The sequence below is a fragment of the Ostrea edulis genome, chromosome 2, assembly GCF_947568905.1.
Source record: "Ostrea edulis chromosome 2, xbOstEdul1.1, whole genome shotgun sequence".
NCBI classification, from domain to species: domain Eukaryota; kingdom Metazoa; phylum Mollusca; class Bivalvia; order Ostreida; family Ostreidae; genus Ostrea; species Ostrea edulis.
In genome coordinates this window covers 33,288,777-33,304,981 of record NC_079165.1, presented here as the reverse complement: position 1 = coordinate 33,304,981, position 16,205 = coordinate 33,288,777, and the positions used below count along the sequence as shown (strand labels likewise).

Here is a 16,205-nt window from a genome sequence, read left to right as displayed (position 1 = left end):
TTTGTTTCTATCATTACACTGCCGTCATCCTGATCTAGTTTCTGGGCTGTTATATCTTGGAGAACTATTGCACATGCCTTTTCGACAATGCTCAGGATATATGCTGCAACATCCTCTGTTTTTATACCAAGTTCTTCGCCACTGATCTCAGGAACAGAATGTTTGATTTGTCCGATTTCTGCGTTCAGAGAGCTCTCAACAGTTGTCTTGTCTTGTGACTCTTTCTCCAGCACTGCCTCTCCAGTTTGCATGCTTGTCTCAAACACATTTCTCTTCTTTATTTTCTTTGGTTTGTGTAACTGCATGAAGTATTCATCGTCAGCCCATGACGGCAGGAATAAAGAAACATTTGCATTTGCAGCTTTTAAAACTTCAATTTTCAAGATGGTGTCCTTAACCTGCTCATAGGGTACAAAATCATTTTTCGAATCCTTGTCGTCTGCCATAGAACGGAAAACTTGTCCAGAAATCATCTTCTTTTGATTTTCCATTCGCTTTACTCTTATCTAATGTATCGCCTCCAAGCAAGCGCACGGTATGTTTATGTTTAGTCGCAAGGGAGAGTGTGTTACGTCGTACACTTTATGACGTGCTGTACATTGTGACGTAATAATTCGGTGACGTTTAAGAAATCAGATATTCTCTGAAAGAAGAGCATACACTTTCACTCCTTTCTTGCCCTGCTTTTCACTCACAAAGCACAGTCTTAGTGTTATTTGTAATGACAGTAAATGCTTTAATATCAACCATTCTAATTTTTCATTTTATGAAAATAAATTCTTGAATTAAATTAAAGACCATTGGAATAAAAAAAAGAAGAGAGCACTAAATACTAAAGCAGCACCCATATCACACGAGCTTTCACCTCAGATAAGCTTTTTAAAAAACTAGGGTGAAGGGTTTGTTCACGAACGCCCCATAGTTATTGATAAATTTTCGTAAGACAAAGTATTCATATGAATATTTAATTTGTTATAGGACTTGAAAGTTTGTTGTGAAGGGGAAATTGGGCATATAGTTAAGGGTTCTATCTAAAATCGCATTTAATTTACTGTTGGGTGAAAATGACCAAAACAAATGTTCAATAAATTATTATCTTTTTCTATGTATTGAGAATACGAACACCAATACAAAGTCTGCAAATGGTCTCAGTAAAGCATTTAAGAGATGTTTTGTTGTTTTTAGCTCACCTGAGCTAAAAGCTCAAGTTAGCTTTTCTGATCACCCGTATTCCGGCGTCCGTCCGTCTGTCCGTCCGTCTGTCCGTCTGTCCGTCTGTAAACTTTTCACATTTTCAACTTCTTCTCAACAACCACTGGGCCAATTTCAACCAAAGTTGGCACAAAATATCCTTAGGTAAAGGGAATTCTAAATTGTTAAAATAAAGGGCCAGGCCACCTTCCAAGGGGAGATAATCAAGAAAAGGTAAAAATAGGGTAGGGTCATTAAAAAATCTTCTTCTCAAGAACCACTGGGCCAGAAAAGCTGAGATTTATATGAAAGCTTCCTTATATAATGCAGATTCTAAATTGTTAAAATCATGGCCCCCGGGGGTCGGATGGGGCCACAATAGGGGACCAAAGTTTTACATACAAATATATAGGAAAAATCTTTTAAAATCTTCTTCTGAAGAACCACTGAGCCAGAAAAGCTGAGATTTATATGAAAGCTTCCTTATATAATGCAGATTCTAAATTGTTAAAATCATGGCCCCCGGGGGTCGGATGGGGCCACAATAGGGGACCAAAGTTTTACATACAAATATATAGGAAAAATCTTTAAAAATCTTCTTCTCAAGAACCACTAAGCCAGAAAAGCTGAGATTTATATGAAAGCTTCCTTATATAATGCAAATTCTAAATTGTTAAAATCATGGCCCCCGGGGGTCGGATGGGGTCACAATAGGGGGTCAAAGTTTTACATACAAATATATAGGAAAAATCTTTAAAAATCTTCTTCTCAAGAACCACTGAGCCAGAAAAACTGAGATTTATATGAAAGTTTCTTTATATAATGCAGATTCTAAATTGTTAAAATCATGGCCCCCGGGGGTCGGATGGGGCCACAATAGGGGATCAAAGTTTTACATACAAATGTATAGGGAAAATCTTTAAAACTCTTCTTCTCAAGAACCACTGAGCCAGAAAAGCTGAGATTTATATGAAAGCTTCCTTATATAATGCAGATTCTAAATTGTTAAAATCATGGCCCGCGGGGGTCGGATGGGGCCACAATAGGGGGTCAAAGTTTTACATACAAATATATAGGGAAAATCTTTAAAAATCTTCTTCTCAAGAACCATTGGGCCAAAGAAGTTCACATTTACGTGAAAGCTTTCTGACATAGTGTAGATTCAAGTTTGCAAAAACCATGGCCTCCAGGGGAAGGTTTGGGGCCATAATAAGGACTACGGTTTTACATGCAAATAGATATGGAAAATCTTCTGATATGGACCAAGGTGACTCAGGTGAGCGATGTGGCCCATGGGCCTCTTGTTTGTTTTGTTGTCTGTGTTCGTATCTATGAAAACGCTAAAATTTATCTCTTCATGCCAAATATTCAACAGAACGATTAGAAATTATTCAAAGTGTCCATAAAATTTCTGGCTTCTAGACGATTCTTTTACGATGACTATTAAGACTAATAGTTGTCGTAAAGAAGACGAGAAAATGTTCATTTCATGCGTCAAACAAATGAATAAGCAATATGTTATCTATTCTTGAATTAAACAACAACACCAACAAAAAACCCGAGTTTCCGTTCTCAAAACTTGACGTGATTTTTATTTATCGTTTTATAATACATGTATGTAGCTAGTCTAATTGTAAAACAACGGATTTTCAAACTTTCATAGCTAAATCGGTGTAAAAATTGAGCGAAAAGATCGGTCGGGCTAGGTACAAATTCTATCGAGAATAAAGATGTACAAGGGACGGGTTCAGGAATTGAAATTAGGGGGCGCCACTTAATAAAGCGCGAGAAAATTCCAGTGGGAAGAGTGGTAAAATATTTAGAGCAATTTTGATCAAATCCGGAGATGAACGAACTAACTGAAAAGAATCGTTAATTATATGTTGCAACTATTTATTGGTAGCTCAATAAAGCATCTAGTCTTACATAAGATTTGAACTTAATTCGCAGTGTACCACAGTCAACAGCAAGCTATAAACAGTTTACGCCTGTCCGATCGATCCATACGAAAATGCGTTTGTCCGATCAGTCGATCAGTTATGTATAATTTCTTTTCCGTGACGTTGCACGTGAAAATTTCTGATCTTGGCAGTTTCCGTAAAGTCACATGGTCTTATATTTGAATAAGAAGACCTCTAAATGGGATACATTTTCACAATGAAGCTCGAGTTATTTCCCCTTGAATACAGGTTGCTGTCCACAATTCATAGCGTCAATAAAGGATTTATTATATTAATATATCTGATTGTGATTAAGTGCCAATTAATTAAGGGGTTTTATGTAATTAATGAAAAATAATGTGACTGTAAAATAAGTTTAGTCATTGATTTTATTTATGTGTCCATTGTGTGGTTGTTGTTTTTGTATAGAATTTATATATTTCCGGGAACATTATTTTTGCATTGATTGTGGAATAAAAATCTATAAATTCAAGCAGTTAGGAGAGGGATAAAACTCCTGTAAGCTTACTAGTATGTTATCCGACATCGATTTTAACCCACCGATTATTATTTTCAACATTCATCAAATTTAGTTTGAAAGGGTGTGTGTGTGAATTAATCACACCTCTTAGCAATATACGTTGTAAATTCGTTTGTCATTTAAAATTCGTTTTGAAAGAGTGTTTTTATTTGGTAGGTAGCCTAAAAAGACCCAATGCAGACGATAAAAAATACAAAATACATCTCACAATTTCAACACTTTAGACCACTTTTTCACTCCCAACATTTTCTATAGATCCGCGCCTGGACAATGTTAATTACATTTACATGTATATGGAATCCGTATCTTCTGTAATCTTTCTGTTGAAATCTGGGTTGGTTGTTTTTTTTCCCCCGTGCGATTCAATATTTTGAAAATATTTTTATTATTATCATTATTAAAATCAAATTGTAATGTATTAAACAGCTCGACCTGCATTGAGTTACGTAGCACTAGGGGGTGGAGATGGGGACTAACTCCACACTATTTTTGACATCGTTCTTTTCCCGCTATCATTACAGGGAAAGTTGGACATTTTTTAATTTCAATTTATAGGCTGGTTCCTTACCTTTTTTTAAATAGTAGTAGTGTAGTGGAAATATAATCATCAGATTATATTCCAAGATAAGAATTTTCATACAACTGTAAAACCAACTTCTTCTCCGGCTCCACCCTTACAATACACGATGCAATGCAACGCGCCTGATTATATTTATAACATCACATGATCTTTCCGGGTGTCTGGTTTTTTAAAATTAGATTACTTCTAAAATTCTCGGGATTCAATGTAACACAACTTGGACAGAAATAATCATTAAATACGGCTGTAACCCCCCCCCCCCCCCCCCCCCAAACCTACCATATGACGAAAATCTTGGCATAATTTTTACAATACCCAATGTAATGATCAAGTTTAACATTATTCTCTTTAGAGAAGTCGAGAGGCATAGCCTTCGTCGATGAAGGCTATGCCTTTCGACTTCTCTAAAGAGAATAGTTTAACATCAGTTCTCGTGAAATCCATGTACGTACAGATCGATGGCGTGTGCCACCCCGCATTTTCTGTCTTCTAATTATAGAATGTCTCACTGTGCGGAATGTATACTGCAAAATGGGGACATGTTGAAAATGGATTAAAAGCAAGTAAGTGTTGATTTCTTTGTGACAGTTTTGAGCATTACTGTTAAATGTTTGAAAACAAATTGTCTATTGCGTAAATCCAGCCACATCTGAGTCGAAACGTCGGTTGAAGCATAAACCGTCACCGACTCCGGCATTTACACGTTTTCCAGAATCAAAATATGGATGCTTGCGAAGAGCAGTCGATGAAGGCTATGCCTCTCGACTTCTCTAAAGAGAATAGTGAAATCCATGTACCTACAGATCGATGGCGTGGCACACCCCGCATTTTCTGTCTTCTAATTATAGAATGTCTCACTGTGCGGAATGTATACTGCAAAAGTCTCGATATTTAAAATTCTTGTCGGAAGTTTTACATATACCATGTTTTATTTTATCGTGGTCATAATAATTCTTGTCCAAAAAAAAAAAAAATAAATAAATAAAAAATAAAAAAGAAAGAAATATTTAAAAGACGTCATTCTTTATCAGTTAGAAAACACACCTCTCCCGCAGAAACGCATGCGTCTTCTCCAATTTTATATCAAAGAATGTTCTTGCCGGCCCATAATCGATTTACAATTTGAATATCACACACACACACACACACACACACACACACACACACACACACACACATGCGTGTTGGATAATCTACGACATTATGGAGGGGGGGGGTAGAAAGAGGAAAAGAAGATCGGTTAGAACGGGGTGGTGGAGGTGGTGGTGGCGTTCACCGCCATGCCTACCTCCTCCAAGGTGTCTATCCCCATCTTCTTAGTGACTATCCCCATCTTTTTAGTGACTATCCCCATCTTTTTAGTGTCTATCCCCATCTTCTGAGTGACTATCCCCATCTTCTTAGTGTCTATTCCCATCTTCTTAGTGTCTATTCCCATCTTCTTAGTGTCTACCCCCATCTTCTGAGTGACTATCCCCATTTTCTTAGTGTCTATTCCCATCTTCTTAGACTTAGTGTGTATCGCCATCTTCTTAGTGAATATCCCCTCTCCAGTCCAGCTGATAGATTCAGTGTAATACCAAATTTATTCAAAGCTTCAAATTTCTCAATCGTTCAACCAACTAGGCTGACAATATATTTGTAGTCAAAATAACTTACAAAGGAAGTGGAATGTACAACAGTCGGTTTTTGTTGTCCCATTTGTTTGTATATAAAACAAAACTTGTCATGATCAAGCGTCTGCACTTAACTTTCTCTTTTAACGTTTAGGTATTCTAGGGAAAGTTCACAATTATGAAGTTTATCTGTCCAATACTACTCGGTGGCAAAACGGCTTTCTGTGCATTGAGGATGCTGGCCCTAGCCGTGCAATAATAGGTTTGGAGGGAAATTGTCAGGTCTTTGCACGTTACGTAATATTCCATAATGCAGCATCTGGTAGTACAAATTCGGCTTTCTCTCCAGTTTGCGAGGTCATAGTAAAGGGTAAGAAGTATAGAATGAAAATGCAATAAAAATGTTTTAATCTTAAAATGTTTCAATTTCATCTCGAAGGCAGTGAGGTATTGAAATGCTTTATATATTACGTATAAAGATCTAGAGGTGTTTTTTTCCAACTGTAAATGAAACAAGTAATTATCAGTTTCTAGTATAATAAGGTGATTTCAAAAATCTTCCGATTCTTGACTTTTCACTGTAGTTAAACTGATGGTTTGCAGGATGTGAACAGAGAAGGACATACGGTTTATACTGTGACAAACCTTGCCCAGAAAACTGTCGGGGTAATAGATGCTGGATTGAGAGCGGGGATTGTTACAGTTGCAAAGATGGCTGGACTGGGAATAAATGTGAAAAGCGTAAGACATTTAAGGCAAAAGAGTAAGACATTTAAGGCAAAAACGTAAGACATTTAAGGCAAAAGAGTAAGACATTTAAGGCAATTGGTGGTGATGAACAGTCATTTATAGTGAAGTCTCTTTGGAATTGATTGCTGTAACAGCAAGAGTTGTTTAGGATTTGATAATTTATCATGATCGATATGTACAACCCTTTTTGTAAAATATATTCATAATTGTAAAAATATATGTAGCGTACAGTGTAGAGAATTTTCACTCTGAGACTGGTTTCTATGAAAGAGGTTGTGTCCCGGGGTGGAGGGAACATTGCAATGTATGGGTGCAAGAGTGTGGTGCGCATATTGCAGTTTAAAGATTGTTAACGTATGGAGCACCAAAATGATATAAACACAAATAATTGAAAATATCTTTAATTAAATGAAGATATCAACAATTCAATTTTTGCGCGCAATAATTAAATTGATGCGCGCATCAAATCAATAATTGCTCTCATCAATTCAATTAAAGAGAGCAATAATTCAATTAATGAGCGCATCAATTCAAATAATGCGCGCAATAATTGAATCATTGCTCTCTTCCATTGAATTGTAGCGTGCATCAATTCAATTAATGCACGCAATGATTGAATTATTGCTCTCTTCAATTTAAATAATGCTATCATTAATTCAATTGATGTGCGAAAATTGAATTATATAATTGCTCTTTCTTAAAGAATTATTGCGCACATCAATTGAATTAATGACAGCATTATTTAAATTGAAGAGAGCAATGATTCAATTTTTGCGTACATTAATTGAATTGATGCACGCTACAATTCAATGGAAGAGAGCAATGATTCAATTATTGCGCATATTATTTGAATCGATGCGCGCTTTAATTAAATTATCGCTCACTTTAATTGAATTGTAGTGCGCATCAATTTAATTGTTGATATCATCAATACTTATGAAGAGAGCAACAATTCAATTATAGCAATGTATTTAATGCTATCAACAATTCAATTAATGCGCGCAATGTTTTAGAATTAAAGATATCGTTTATTTAATTCTTTGAAGAGATCTTTAATTGAATTGCTGTACGCAGCAAATGAATTGATGATGTGTGCTCCATATTGACGCGGGTGAAACTCTCAACAGCACTTTGCATCGATAACACATGCCTTGCATGAATTCACATCCATTGAGATTGCACTACACATTCTAATTAGCAAAACATGTCTAAATCTTAAGTTGAAAGTCTTTGAACAGTTTGAAAAAGCACGGGGGAATATCTACACTGTATTATGTCAATCAACTAACCACATCTTCTCTAAAATTATTCCATGGGGATCCGGGTTAGAATAGGTCCTCAGTACCCCCTTGCTTGTCGTAAGAGGCGACTAAATGGAACGTTCCTTCGGATGAGACCGCAAAAACCGAGGTCCCGTGTCACAGTAGGTGTGGCACGAAAAATATCCCTTCCTGCTCAATGGTCATAAGCATCGAGCATAGGCCTAAATTTGCAGCCCTTCATCGGCGGTGGTGACGTCTCCATATGAGTGAAATATTCTCGAGAGGGACGTAAAACAATATACAATCAATCAATACAATCTGATGCAAAATTAAGGTTGGTAAATTGTTTCTTGCGATATTTTAGCACTATTGCCAGATCGTCGAGAATATCGCCATCAGTGGAATAGCTGTATAATTATTCATTATATCGCTTTGAAGGACGATATTGATACACAGTGTACAGTACATTGTGCGCATTTCCGTGTGGGGGTACCACCATGTTAAACCAGGCTTGTGAACTTCATGGCCGATATTGAATAACCGCGTTTCGGATATATATTATTAAAGATAATCAACGACACGAACAACATGAAATTCCTCTGGACAATAAATACCAAAACTAAATAAATCAAATAAAAAGAAAAGCAAATTAAAACTAAGGCAAAGTGGAATTATGAAACTGCCTTTTGACTGAAGAATTCAAAAAGTAAATTACATTACAATGTTGGTTTTTAAAAAAAAATTAATTTAGTTAGTTTTTTTTAAAAAACTAAATAGTAGAATATAAAACAAAAATATTGGTAGCTTATATTATTATTATTTTATTCATTTATAAAGCGCAAAATTACCTATAGTTTCTATGCGCTTAAGTGAAAAATAGCAATAATTACTCGTTTTCAATTACAACTTTTACGTTAATGTTTACATACAATATTAATATAGCTCAAAACACACACACACACGCACGCACGCACGCAGGCACACACTTTTCAGGTTTGATATGCTATGCATAAAATGTACAATTTTTGTACTTTTTGGTTTTGTTTGTCTAGAAGCAGTGCGGCCAGTGGAGGACACCGGGTCTAGTCCGCTTGCCGTCATTGTTGGGGTATCTGTGCTTGTCCTTATTGTCATCATTGTTACGGTCATTTGTATCAGGTAACTGAAATCATTGATCTTTTATGTAATTTCCGAAAACAGGGAGCAAAGTGATTCTTTACAAATGTCCTTTCACTTTTAAATACAGTCTTCTCTGCTTTACTAAAACAGGCGGTATCGTCTTGGATGAAAAGAGAAACCTCAAAGTCCCGGCTGTGAGATTGAAACCGGAACATCGACAATGACGGGGGATGACTGGCATCAATATGAGATATTAGATTTTGATCGGAACCAAATTTAATAATTATCATCATTTTAGCATCGTCGAATTTTATCTGTAATTACATAATGATTTTGACTACGGATTACTCTGTTTGTTTGATAAAGATATCGGGCTTGCGGTGGGTGTGACCGGTCAATGGGATGCTTACTCCTCCTAGGCACCTGATCCCACCTATGGTGTTTGCTCTTCTGTGATTTTGTATCCCTTATGGGATTTATGCGATTGATCACTGTTCGTTATCGTCACTCGTGTATGTATTAACGAAAATCAAACGGCGTATATAAAGGGTAGATACATTGTACATACTTGAAAACGTTACACTTTTTAAAAGTAATTTTGAACATTGCAAACAATATAAATGAGATTCTGCATATTCTGGGTGGTTTTTTTTTTCATGATTTCTACAAAAAATATTCTGTACGATGGGATTTTCTCTTTAAAGTGTTAAAATATTTGAAACTGGAAAATAAGACTTTACGAAATGGACAAATGGATGCATATATATCAATGTAAGTACTTGCTTTAAAATGAACAGTGGGTGGTTATTTTTAAGAGTAATCCTATGACTAGAGAAATGGGACAGGAATGTAGCAGTGAGGGTTTGTTTTATTGTGCCAACACCTACCGCGGCTTTGAAGGTCGCATCAAAAAGAGCCGCGACTCTCACCTCTAAATGCCAATCGTTTCACGAAATAGCAGTTACTACCTATTATTTCGTCTTTGGGAGGCGGACTGGGTACGAGTGGGAATCGAATCCATGACCTTACAGTCACGAAGCAAACATTTTCACCACTGAGCCACCGCAATGGGTCAATATACGGGGTGTATAATTGTTACAAGTAAAACTGAATGTATTTTGTTAGGTTGATTGAAAGATATGTATCACAACATGTGTTATCCAATTAGCAAATAAAGATTTTGATTGCCTGAGATTTACATAGGATATGATAAGTGCTACGATAACAATGGGATGAAAGTTTTCCTTGATATCGAGAGAGAATCAGGAGTGCACTTGTTTTTACTTGTCTTCTTCTGAATTTTACAAATCTATGTATCGATGATAAATTAAATAAGTTTGTATTTGTTTGTTTGTTTGTTATCTTTAACTCACCTGAGCTGAAAACTCTTGGAAGTGACATTTCCTTATCTCTGTTCGGCGTCGGTCTCCCTGTTCGTCCGTTAACTTTTCTTCTTCAGAACCGCAATACCAATTTCAACCAAACTTGTCATGTAAAGCATCCCTGGGTGAAGGAAATTCAAAATTTTTCAAATGAAGGGTCAAATTTTTTTCATAATGATAGATACTTAAGAAATAGTAAAACTATGGTGACGTCTTTAAAAATCTTCTCAAGAACCACTGGACCAGAAAAGACAAAACTTATTTGAAAGCTTCCATAATGAGTGGAGATTTAAAATTGTCAAAAGTATGGCCTCCGGGGGTAGGGTGGGGCCATAATACAGGATCAAAGTTTTACATTGGGATGTATAGGAAGTATTAAAACAAATTCTTCCCAAAAACCAGCAAGGCCATGATTAGTCACATAGATATGTAGGCATCATCAGGTAGTTTAGTCAAATCATGGCCCCACGGGTAGGACGTGGGAATAAATTGGGGAAAATCTTTTAAATACTTATTCCCATAGCAAACGTGCCATGATTAGTCATTCATGTATTAATATGCAAACATTCACAGGTAGTGCAAATTCAAGTTTGTTCAAATCATGACCCCAGAATGTAGGATAGGATCAAAGTTTTACATGGGGATATATAGGAAATGTCTTTAGAAATCTTTTTTTTTTTTTTTTTTTTACATAGTAACAAATGAGGGAAACACTTCTTAAGCTTACTTTTGATCTAAGTCTCACGTTCATAAAAGGAATATATAGTGAAAAAAGTTATACTGAGCTAGATCAAAAGTGAGTCCGTCTAAGTTTTATGACCCTGGAAACAGGTCTTAAGAAGAAGGGCCATGACTAGACAACAATAGGCAAGCATCGTAAGGTAGTGCATATTCAACTTTGGTCAAATCATGGCCCTGGAGGGCAGGGTTGGGATGACAGATTTTACATGACAATATATGAGGAACCTTTTTTAAATCTTCCCACGACCAGCAGGTCTGTGATTAGTCATATGTTGAATATACAGGCATCCTCAGGTACTGTGGATTGATGTTTATTCAAATCACGAATTTGTAAATAAATGAATTAAATTGAATTTGCTATTGATTGGATTATATACATATAGTAAATTCGTAGGGGTAAAATGTGTAAAGATGATTGTAAACATCTTTGATTTTATTTAATTGAATTACAATTTGATGTAATTTGGATTTTCCCGTCAAAAGGTTGATAAATGTATAAAACTTTCATAGATAAAAGTTTTTCATACACATAGTTCTGTTGGTTTGAACTTTAGCTACAGTTAGAGTTAGAAGGGGGGAAAAAAACATTAAACAACAAAGCCTATAATTCCACAATGGATTAGTATATAAATTATGATAATTTGGAACAACTAATTCTTTGCATTGAAAATGACTGATTGGAAAGAATGCAAAACGTAATCCTCGATGGTTTAATTTCTATAGTAGTAATACTAATTCTGGAATTACACAGGGTTCCGCGTTAGGGTCGTCCTTGTTTTTGTTATATGTCAATGCTACATTAATGATAGTGTAAAGCTCTTTGTAAATAACGCATCACTGGTGTTGATCGAGAATGATATCATCAACGCAGTAAAATCATTAAAAAGTGATCTGAGGTTTATTGAACAATGGTAAAAATAAATAAATGGACAGTTGATTTTATGATAATCCTAATAAATCTCAACTTTTAATAACCAAAAGGAACACATGTACATTGATCACCCATATATGAATCTTGGCTTCATTGAACCCACTGATACGCGTACACATGTAGGTTTAAATTTTCATTATCGGATGCACAATAGAAAACGCGTATTGAAACATTCATGAGTTCTTTTAATCGTGTAAATATTTTATGTATAATGTTAAAACATAAAGTAATTGTGTCACGTTAATCGGAATTTTGTTTCTCTGGTTTTAGAATATGGATGTATAGTGTGGGGATAATTGCACCAAAAGTGAATCTTCTTCGTTGCAATGTTAGGAATGACTGCATGGGAAACAAGAGTACGATACCGGGAAACGGTACATACAATACACCCGTCACAGGCTAATGTAGGGCTATTCACCCGTCACAGGCTTATGTAGGGCTATACACCCGTCACAGGCTTATGTAGGGCTATACACCCGTCACAGACTTATGTAGGGCTATTCATCCGTCACAGACTTATGTAGGGCTATACACCCGTTACAGGCTTATGTAGGGCTATACACCCGTTACAGGCTTATGAAGGGCTATACTCCCGTCACAGACTTATGTAGGGCTATACACCCGTTACAGGCTTATGAAGGGCTATACTCCCGTCACAGGCTTATGTAGGGCTATACACCTGTCACAGGCTTATGTAGGCTATACACCCGTCACAAGCTTATACAGGGCTACTGACGAACAAGTTGATATTACAGGGGTTTCAACAGTCTCGTTTAAAGTCAGCATTCCACAAATTATATCCTCGTTATAACGTTCTAGTGTGCCAATACAACCTGTCACTGGGTCAAATGCTGTCTGAAGTGTTTACACCAATTGTTAGGCTGTTCTTTGACACACTGATTTTGACTGCGGATTATTCCGTTTACCTGATCGAGATATAGGGTTCAAGGCGGGTGTGACTGGTCGACAAGGGATGCTTACTCCTCCTATTAAGTCATAAGTTGCAGGACTATACTTAAGTTAGTATCAGCCATCATCAAGCTGCGACACACTACATTCTTTTGCATCGTATCAAAACGTCGAAGTTTAAAAACCGCAACAGTGGGTTAATAAACAAACCAAGAGCACTATATTGCATATATAAGCTAGATTCTAATATTCAGTAACAGTATAGGTCTCTTAAATGTCTCCGAAAGTAACTATATATTGATGGAAGACTTTACACAATACATGCAACCTGGGGTTGCGAAATTCACAAATTTGACACATCCTTTTCTGCTTTTCTTAAATATGCATTTAAAAAATGTTTAACACATGTACACAATATATACACTGTACCAAGTTTGGCCGCACCCTGGAGTTTGAACCTCTACCCCGGGGATCATGAAATTTACAGTTTTGGTAGGTCTTCCTGCTCTACATCACTATGCATTTAGTTTGTTTTCGTTTTTACAGACGAGAAGTTGTAGATTTATGAATATTGGTAAATTATTGACAGTTTTTACCCGCCGATAAAGCCCCAAGGGTGCAGAAGCCGCCCTGAAATTTACAATTATGTTAGCACTGTCCTGAAAATGCTTCATACCAAATTTATTTTGGCCCCACCCTGATACCAAAACCCCTACCCATGGGATCATCAAATTTACAATGTTGTTTAAAAGGACTACATCCTCTTTCTAAATACTCACTTCACTATTAATAGCACTAAAGATATCATTTAATTGTTTTACACATAAACACTATATCAGGTTTGGCCCCGCCCTGGGGTCAGAACCATTACCCCGGGGATCATAAAATACAATTTTGGTAGGGCTCTTTTATGGAGCGCCAAATTAACATAAACTCAAATAATTGAAGATATCTTCAATTATTTGAAGATATCATCAATTCTATTATTGCTCTCTTTAATTGAATTAATGCGCGCATTAAATCAATTATTGCTCTCATCAAATCAATTAATGCACGCTTCAATTCAATTATTGTTCTCATCAATTGAATTAATGTGCGCATCAATTGAATTAATGAGAGCAATAATTGATTTAATGCGAGCATTAATTCAATCATTGCTCTCTTCAATTCAATTGATGCACGCATTAATTCAATTAATGAGAGCAATAATAGATTTGATGCGCGCTTTAATTCAATTATTGCTCTCTTAAATTCATTTGATGAGCATCAATTTAGTAGAAATATTGCTCGCAATAATTAATTTAGAGCTCGGTATAAATAATTTGATGATCTCTTTAATTCACTTGAAGATATCTTTAATTCATTTACAGTGCTTTTGTATAAGGAATTAATGCGCCCATCAATTCTTTTAAAGAGAGCAACAATTTAATTAAAGATATCATTAATTCAATTGTGGATATGTTGAATTGAAGATATCTTTAATTATATAGTTGCTCTCTCTAAAAGAATTATTGCTCTCTTCAAATGAATTAAAGATATCATTAATTCAATTGAAGAGAGCAATAATTGAATTACTGCGCGCATTAAATCAATTGTTGCTCTCATCAAATGAATTAATGCGCGCACCAATTCAATTATTGCTCTCATCAATTGATTTAATGCGCGCATTATATCAATTATTGCTCTCTTCAATTGATTTGTAGCGCACATTAATTCAATTGTTGATATCATTAATTCATTTGAAGAGATCATTAATTCAATTAAAGCGCGCATCATTTCAGCTGAAGAATTAATGATATCATCAATTCATTAATTATTTGAAGATATCTTTAATTCGATTGTTGCGCGCATCAAATGAATTGATGATATCTTTAAATAATTGAAGATATCTTCAATTATTTGAGTTTATGTTAATTTGGCGCTCCATACTCTTTCGGATACATAATCATGAATTTAGTTTTTCTTACCAACGTGTGGTTGTAGAGAAAAAAATTAAAAATTGGTCAATTTTGACAATTTCTGCTCTGCCCTTAAGCTCCCAGGATTGCAGGAGTCCTCCAATTTACAATTTATGTCCCTCTCATCCTATAGATGCTTCGTACCAAATTTAAATAGAATTGGAGTGGTAGTTATCATGAAGTTAAAAATATTCAATTGTTAATGCAGCGATCACGGACGCCGACCAAAAACTTCATGCATCCCAGTTAACATGTATTATCACCAATTAGTGTTTATGGCAGACATGCAAAAACATTTCCTGTACTCATATCAACAAGATTTGTCGGAAGACAACACAGCTCGATGGGAAGCACGACTTACCCTCTCCCTTCAAAATAAATCAAGCCTTCGTACCAAATGCAAAGCTTGGTCATGAAAAATATCAAAGCTATGGCCCCTTTGCTTCAAGATATAGTAAAGATAAAAAGTTTTCCCCTTAAAGTGGGACGCCGACAGTGATCTTGACAATAACTCCTCCGACATTCGCCCCAGTGACCCAATAAAAATGAAGGTAAAATTCAATAAGCATTGAAAACAAGATGCACTTTTTGGGGATTAAAACTGCTAAAATCAAAGGGGATTGACGTAATTACTGACGTCAAAATCACGTCATTGCCAAACACTTATTTTCATACATGTAACATTGCATCTAAATTAGTTTAAAATATCTTGTAAAAATCGGGCTTTGTTCCTTGCGCTCATTATGTCATTGCCAATTCAAATCTCTTGAAATGGAGAAGGCCCATTCGTAAATAAATGTTTTACTCAAGGAATAAAAGTTAAGATTATTATAAAGTCAGGGTGTTAACATGATTTTGTCCAGACAAATACTGAGAGACTAGCAGACTCTCCAGAAAATTTGTATACACTTTTATCACTATATAAAGATGTGTGCCTGATATTTTCATTATAATGGGACAAATTTTCTTCATCTTATAGTTGTTTTACAATATACCACCCCCCTCAACCAAAGTTTAGGGGGTATACTAGAATCAGTATGTCAATCTATTCAATTTTGTCCATCTAAATGTGAAAGCATTCCAGAGCTATTAAACACTTTAAGTGACTTGGTAGCATTCTTTTACGACAAACCCAACAGGTGGTACTTGTCCATTTCTAGTTTGTATTAGAGCGGAACAAAACCACAAGAAATTTATTCAATTTGTTTTATTCCACTTCGTTTCTATTTACAACAAGTTGAAAGGACATCATTTCATTGAGAAATGAAATCAATAAATTAGATTT

General features: G+C 35.6%; 2 protein-coding genes across 4 annotated transcripts in view; both read left to right on the top strand.

The window, feature by feature from the left end:
• The window catches only part of LOC125680474 (uncharacterized), an 18,609-nt gene extending 9,684 nt beyond the window's left edge, over positions 1–8,925 (top strand). The window contains exons 3-5 of one of the 2 annotated variants that reach the window (XR_008799896.1): positions 4,752–4,815; positions 6,023–6,238; positions 6,472–8,925. Coding sequence is in view for 1 of the 2 variants with exons in the window: in XM_056153788.1 (XP_056009763.1) it covers positions 6,023–6,238; positions 6,472–6,635 (380 nt within the window). In the remaining variant the exon portion in view is untranslated. The remainder of the gene's footprint in view (positions 1–4,751; positions 4,816–6,022; positions 6,239–6,471) is intronic. The other variant, XM_056153788.1, reaches the window with a different exon arrangement.
• The window catches only part of LOC125680473 (multiple epidermal growth factor-like domains protein 10), a 35,860-nt gene extending 25,513 nt beyond the window's left edge, over positions 1–10,347 (top strand). The window contains exon 9 of one of the 2 annotated variants that reach the window (XM_056153786.1): positions 9,150–10,347. In XM_056153786.1, coding sequence (XP_056009761.1) covers positions 9,150–9,223 — 74 coding nt within the window. In that variant the 3' untranslated portion in view covers positions 9,224–10,347. The remainder of the gene's footprint in view (positions 1–9,149) is intronic. The other variant, XM_056153787.1, reaches the window with a different exon arrangement.
• The last annotated feature ends 5,858 nt before the right edge of the window (positions 10,348–16,205 follow it).